Raw genomic sequence first — 7,540 nt, 5'->3', positions numbered from 1 at the left:
CATAATATTTTAAAGAAAATAAACCCCTTTTGTTATCCCTGGTTAGATACTACTAAAAAAAAGTTAAGCACAGCCCGATTCTTTCATATTGCTGGTGTTAATAGGTCATGGCAAAGCTGCTTGGCATGACAGATTAACTTTAGTAAGATGAAAGAATCAGCTGATACTTAAGTTTTTTTGAGTAGTATATTCAATACATTTGAAGTTAAACCCAAAATAGTTTTCGTGAACAAAGTATCATAGCCTGTTTACTCCTAAAGTTGATGAGGCCGACTGATGAAGTGATACTTGTATCTGTGTACAGTGAAACATTGTCTGTCTCAATGCTACCATCCCAGTGAAATCACCTGCGTTAACAAATTTCTGGATTTGTGAATCATGGTACAGAGTAATGCTCCCTTGTATATATGAACACGATCGTCCTAAAGCTGGGGCGTCCAGGTTGACAAGGTTTCACTGTATAGAGTTTGCTGGGTTGTCAGATGCCTCCACAGGGCATTGTATTGTATAGAACAAAGGCTGGGTCATATTGACCCAGTCACCCATGAATAAATCATTTTCATAAAATACCATACTTGTCTTGTTTATGCGTAGCAATTGGAGTGAGTGAATATGGTTTTATGCTATTTTTGTTAAATATTCCTGCAATGTCATGGTATTGGGAGGGGACTTTACAAATTGATCATACCCATTTGGCGTGACGAGTGAACACTTCAAGCACTAGGTGTCTTGTTTTTGTGGAGCAAGTGTGTGAGGGAGCTTTCCTTTTGTTTGTTTGTTGTTTAACGCCGCACTCAGCAATTTCCAGCTATATGATGGCAGTCTGTACATAATCGAGTCTGGACCAGACAATCCAGTGATTGACATCATGGGCATTGATCCACGCAATTGGGATACAATGACATGCGTCAACCAAGTCAGCGAGCTTGACCACCTGCAATTCCGTTCCGTCGCCTCTTACGACAAGCATAGTCGCCTTTTACAGCAAGAGTGGGTTGCTGAAGCCCTATTCTACCCCAGATCTTCATGGGTCTTGGCTTTCCTCACACATTTTAGGATGACATAACTGAAATACTATTCAAAATGGTGTTAAACCAAACTCGCTCATCAATCAACAGACAGGCGACAAACACACACAATCCACCAAGTCACGAATTGATCCCCAATCTTTATTAGACCATGATAAGAATGGTGATATTTGGGATGTCTCTTGCCCTGGGGGGCGGTGGTGTAGTCTTGTAGTTAAGGCATTAGCTTGTCCCGCCGATGACCCGGGTTCGATTCCCCACATGGGTACGATGTGTGAAGCCCATTTCTGGTGTCCCCCACCGTGATAATGCCGGAATATTGCTGAAAGCATGGTCGCCTGCATGGGTTAATTACTGAAGACCTTTTTAACACGGGTTTCATGTGCATGTAAAGGTGCTGCTGGTGCTACCTCAAAAAACAATAAGACCATTAATGATGCACTAAATCCCATTCACCAAGTGATTGCTCATGGCGCTACATTGTTATTACCCCGTCAATGGATCGTGGTGAATCGCGTATTCAACACAAGCTGCCTGTGAGGCACTAGAAGCTCATCTCATCCTACTGGGTACCCCTTCACCACCAGGTGAACACTTTTCTAGTTTCTCTGACATGTTTTAGAGATGTAACATCATAAACAATACTCCTGTATATGTCGTAGTAACTGTTTTATTGCCTCACCCAACTGGTTTGTCAAAGGTTGCAATAATCATTCGAAACATGAAAAGAACTTCCTGTGTGACATGTTGGACTGAATACAAAACAAGATCTTAAACTGACCAACAGTAACCAAATGCAATACACAGCAAATACCACTTGAGGGCATCAACACCTGAGTGAGTGAGTGAGTTAAATTTTACATCGCATCGGCAATATTTCAGCCATATAGCGATTCAACACCTGAGAGTGTGACACCTGGGGAAGGAGGACTGCCTGGCCCCCGCCATCTTCCCTCAATCTCACCACAGAGAACCTACATGTTACCATGGTGACTGTCTATATCTTACCTTAGTGACCGTACTAGTTACCATAGTGACCCCACATCTTACCATAGTGACCCTTTATCTTACCATGGTGACTGTACATATTACCATTGTTACCCTTTATTTTACCATAGTGACCGTACATATTACCATGGTGACCTTAAATCTTACCCTAGTTACCTTATCTTCCCATAGTGACCATGGTGACAGTACATATTACCATGGTGACCCTTTATCTTACCATAGTTACCTTTTCTTACCATAGTGACCAAACATATAACCATGTAGACCAGACATCCTATTATATCCTACATATTACCATGGTGACACCCTCCCTCCCTCTCTCGACAGACAGACGCAGACACATGCACGCACGCACGCACGCACACTGACACACACACACACACATATTCCTATTACTTATCCCTCAAGTCTTCCCCCATGGAGCTGCAAGTTTGTCAAGAGAAGAATAAATTCAATTCTTTCATAATGTGTTAAAGAAAACAAAATGTCACAGAAATTCAAATCAAACAAAACTGTGCCTAGCTGCAGTCAACCTGGTTGAAGTCTGTTTAATGTCACATGCAGAACTGACAGCGAAGAGCAGACAACTCTGTCAGACTACACAGCATAGCGAAGTCTAGAAAACACCACATGAGCAGTCCCCGATATTAATGCATTGTTGGCAAACTCCAGAATAATCTGAATGAGCGGGAACAGATTCCTCGTCTGCTCCGGCTGCCGCTTGTCCGGGGGGCTGTAGTTGTGATCCTGGTTCATACAATCGGCTGTGTGCAGCTGGTTCAAACCGATCCAGCGACTCAACAACCGCTTCATGGCAGTTGGAAACAAGGAAGTCACAATAGATTCCGCTGGAGGTAGATTGTCTATACAGTTGATATGCTCTTTCTTAAAAGCATCCGCCCGCATTGCAATATTTCTTTCAAAGTTATGAAACTCCTGACCCAACCATTCAGCTACTACACACAATGCTATATTTTTCCGCATGGGAATATTAAAGGCACAGTTCCTCAGCTCCTGTTGCAGGGTGGTGTCCCCGAGGGAAGTCCTGTAGTAGCTGAACATCTCAAATGGAAAACAGTTTGATGGGGATATTTCGTAATGAGTAAGTTCCAGTTTAAGAAACTCGAGGACCTGGGCTACAACAGAGAGCTCGGGGTCTGACGGATGAGCATTTCTCTGTTCCACGATGTGTTGTATGAATGAGTCCACGGTGGCACTGGCCACACTTCCTCCTGCTACAGACCTATCACAGACTGGGGAGGGGAACACCGGGGAGGGGGCGCTCACCAGGTCAATGAGCTCCTGTTTCACAGAACTAGTGTCCTCTGTTTGGTCCGTGCTGTCTGTCCACGAGAGGGACATTGTGTCTGGAAGGTCTGGTTCACTGTAGTGCCGTAGCCAAACATCCTGGGAGAGAGGGAACACATACAACATACAGTCTGGACAGGTTCATTTCTATCTCTGTATATAACATACCGTATTCGACCCAATAAGCGCCCACCCCCCCCCCCCCCCCCCATTTCCCTGATGCCCAAGTAAGATTTACTCACCTGTTTCTTACATACGGTCAAGAATCTTGAGTAGTCGGTTAATGAGGAGATGTTCACCAGTAAAACGTAAGTGACAGTTTATCTCTAGCCCCCCAGCAACAGAAGAATATCGATAGGCTTTCTGATGAATTTACGCCAATTTGACTCTGAATTGGTCCCAATAAGCACCCACCCCTTCTGTCTTTATTTTAAGCACCCTGGGCGCTTATTGGGTCGAATACAGTACCTACAAAATTTCCATGTGCATTTAAACAAAGGGAGGTGAGCCCTCCTGGGACCCACCATGGTTCTTTATATGACCTCCATCTAACCTTTCACCAATAAGAACAGAATTAATAGTACACATCAGTTTGAAATCAGCAACAAATCAAACCCCAGCCAATATTCTGAATATGATTTTGACATAGATCTTTAGATCATAAATTTTTTTCAAAAGGATTGCATAAGTGTTTTGTTTTAATTGTCTAGTTTACATATCTGTGTAATTTCGCAAACATGGAATAAAGTGAAACATTTCAAAGCTTTTCTTTTTTCTTCTTGTTAAGAATGTCAACTTGGGACATGTCCTTAAATTTTCTTTCAAACGGACTCCTTTTATTTAACATGTTTAAACATTATCATATTAGTGGTTAACGACTATCCCTGGCCTTTTTCTGCACAGGCATCTTTCAAGCGTCAGTCTTTGAGGCCAAACTCGTCTCTCCAAATAATTGTCAGTGGATAATCCAATTAGAATACGGTCAGTTACAAACCAAGCTCACTAGATCAAAACGTTATTGAACTTGATCTAGTGGCGTAATTCTAGACTGTTGCGTTTGATAACAGAAGCAACATGATAGTTGTTTCAGAATACAGTCTTACCCTTAGTTTGAGCAAACAGTCTCTCTGCACAAACAGCTCGTGGTACTCAAACACGGCCCGGAAAACTCCCTGGATGTTGTAGAACCACACGCTGCCACTGTTGGCCACGCCGTTGAGACGTGAGTCTGCAATCAGGAAGTATGATAAGTCGGTGTTGAAGATTGTTTAAATTGAATAAAATCTCTTAGGATCTGATCTCAATTTGAGATTGTACTGGTCGTCAGTATCCTAGCGATGCTTGGCAAGCTGAGCCCATCAACATGGTAAAGCCAGTGTTAGAAATTGGCACTAGTCTGATAGTCCTTGACAAACTGCCCAACACTCAAGGTATCACAAGGACTAGTAGAAATTTGCCCTTCATAAGGGTTTTGCTTTATCAGTGTATATGTTATCATCATAAGGAATAGAGGACTAAAACTGTTAGTTTCTATCTCTGTAAAGCATTGTAACAGTTGTCCTCAGTAATATGTCAATTAGCATGTTATTCATGTTCATTACAAGTTACCTGTAACTAAACAAACAAAATAAAACTTATGAATTATGAGTTTTATTCAAGGAGAATGTTATCAAAATGATAGGCCTGGTCGCGTCCGCTGAATGTCTCCTCGTGGCAAGTACCTCAGGTGCATTGTTTACCCGAGGAAAAATACCAAACCAATTAATTAGAAGCATATAGAACATTATGTAAACCATGATAACTTTGATAACCATGGTAATCTCAAACAGCACAACTTTGAAACAGACAGCCCTATGCCTGTAGCTATCTTAATAACAAAATTATAAGCATTACTGTTTAATGACCTTGACCTTCAATCAGTCCCATGAACCCCTGAGAGATCATGTTTATGTTCCATCAAATTCCGATTATAAAGTGACCTTGATCTTCAGCAGCATCCAATCACATGAGAGACCATTACTTTGTTTGTTGTTTAACGCTGCACTCAGCAATATTCCAATCATATGATGGTGGTCTATAAATAATCGAGTCTGGACCAGACAATCCAGTGATTGACATCATGAACATCGATCCACGCAATTGGGATCGATGACATCCATCAACCAAGTCAGCGAGCCTGACCACCCAATCCCATTAGTAGCCTCTTAATACGACAAGCATAGTCGCCCTTTACGGCAAGCATTTCCAATATCGATATTCAAGATGATAACCGGCACAATGATGTCAATCACTGGATAGTCTGGTCCGATCCCAATTGCTGGATCGATGCTCATGATATCTGTCACTGGATTGTCTGGTCCAGACTCGATTATTTACAGACCGCCATCATATAGCTGGTATATTGCTGAGTGCGGCGTAAAACAACAAACCAATCAACCAGACTTGATTATTTACAGACCGTTGCCATGCAGCTGGAATATTGCTGAGTGCAGCGTTTAACAACAAACAAACAAACAAACAAACAAACAAAACCAGCACAACCTTCTCTTGTTGTATTTGTGTGTATTGCTGTGATTATACTGGATAGAAAGGAGGTAAGAAATTTCCTACCTGAGAATAGCAATTTTGTTGCTAAACCCTCCTTTCCAAAGCGATTGTGTATCCTACAGTTATTTTTGTTAACTTGACTGATCCCGCCTAGGACGTCAGCAGCCATGAACAAAGGGATACCGAGTGTCTGAAACAGAATACAGTTGAATCTTGTCAAGCAGTGAGTATATTGTCATTGTTAACAATATTAAGATACATTAGCACTGGTTATCACTCATATTGATAATTTCATCTCATTAATCGGAGCACTCACATCAACCACAATTTAATTGTAATCAGTTTAGTTCCCGTGTGAAGGAGTGACTGAATGTTGTTTATCACCATAATCAGCAATATTCCAGCCATATCACGGCAGCCTTTAAGTTAAAATTAATGAGTCTGGATCAGGCAAACCAAAGACTGATAGCATAAGTAACAATCCAACAATGTATGACACACAATTAGACAAATCACAAAGCCAAACCACCATATTATTCTTTTTATGACTTAATTACATCACAAAACTTCACAGACATGACTGCGAGGGAGTGAGCAAGTTGTTTAAAGTCGTTTTGAACAGTATTTCAGTTATATCACGGCATGTGAGCTTGATGTGGAAGGAAAGCCTTAGGTGATGCAGGCCTTAGATGTTTGCCACTTTGGTGAAAACCACAAGCACTGGTATATATGGCACTGACAAACCTATAAACACAATTAGGCTATAACTGATGGTGCTTTGGGTAAGAAGTATGGCTTTTGTGAAACAAATTATGTGCCCCACGGTAGTCATTGGCCACAGGAAAATACACCAAAATGTAATGTTACATAGTGTTCTAGTCAGTGTTGCAAAAATACTGTTTAAATTTTTAACTGTGTGTTATCAAAAACAGAAGAGTGTTAGAACTGATTTGTATAAAACTTTCTGAACATAAAAGTGTTGGATTTTTAGCAATATACCTTAGTTATTGAGTCATCTTAAATTATGTGGCAGGAAAATCTTAGTGAAGCAGGCTGTGGATCTCTGTCATTTTGATGAAACTTATGAGCATGCTTATGGTGTCCAAAAACTAAGGATCATAATCAGAGCAAATCACGGATCCGAACCAATGATCATCGGATCCTGGCACAACTAAGGGCTACAACTCTGCACAGCCAACTCTTCTGGATCACTATTGGCGACTGTCTTTTTTGTAATGAGAGAAATCGCCAAAAATGACAATATTATCTTCAAAACTACACTAACGTAAAATTGAACCCTATGGAGAATGCCATATTATACGATGACTGACAATATAAGCCCTTTCCTTTGATTTTCCTACGGTTTTGGACTCAGACATTACCGAGTTTAACGTTTCGTTCACTGAGTATCCTCTGTTTAATCTCGACACTAGCATGTATCGTACTGTCCGTCCTCCTAAAACCATGTGAGGCAGCTTGACAGACGGGAATGGTTTGTTAGATGCAGACTCTTCCCTATGATCCGCCATCATTTCTAGTATGATCACTGATTCACCCCGTGTCATGCACGAACACGAATATGAATGCAAATAAAATTTTGATGTAGTTTAAAAGAAAGTATCGATATTCCCCAAATTTAAAAGTCAAAA

The 7,540-nt window shown here is 41.1% G+C and overlaps 1 protein-coding gene across 1 annotated transcript; it reads right to left on the bottom strand.

Annotated features, from left to right (window-relative positions):
- Positions 1 to 2,410: 2,410 nt before the first annotated feature.
- LOC139455226 (uncharacterized) lies at positions 2,411 to 7,423 on the bottom strand. The gene is made up of 4 exons (XM_071236772.1): positions 7,274 to 7,423; positions 5,955 to 6,081; positions 4,448 to 4,572; positions 2,411 to 3,443 (listed from the first exon to the last, which is right to left on the bottom strand). The coding sequence occupies exons 1-4, from the start codon at positions 7,421 to 7,423 to the stop codon at positions 2,634 to 2,636; spliced, it is 1,212 nt and encodes a 403-aa protein (XP_071092873.1). The 3' UTR covers positions 2,411 to 2,633.
- Positions 7,424 to 7,540: the final 117 nt, after the last annotated feature.

The sequence above is a fragment of the Haliotis cracherodii genome, unplaced genomic scaffold (assembly GCF_022045235.1).
Source record: "Haliotis cracherodii isolate W230 unplaced genomic scaffold, xgHalCrac1.p SCAF_11, whole genome shotgun sequence".
Lineage (NCBI taxonomy): Eukaryota > Metazoa > Mollusca > Gastropoda > Lepetellida > Haliotidae > Haliotis > Haliotis cracherodii.
The sequence above is the reverse complement of the archived record's forward strand: the minus strand, read 5'-3'. Positions and strand labels throughout refer to the sequence as shown.

Bases quoted from the DNA above. Each gene is read 5' to 3' on its own strand.
- LOC139455226 (XM_071236772.1), bottom strand. From the start codon at position 7,423: ATGATGGCGGATCATAGGGAAGAGTCTGCATCTAACAAACCATTCCCG. The intron at 6,082-7,273 runs GTAATGTCTGAG...ATTCTGTTTCAG, and splicing joins TGAACGAAACGTTAAACTCG to ACACTCGGTATCCCTTTGTT. The intron at 3,444-4,447 runs GTAAGACTGTAT...CCTCTCTCCCAG, and splicing joins ACTGTTTGCTCAAACTAAGG to GATGTTTGGCTACGGCACTA.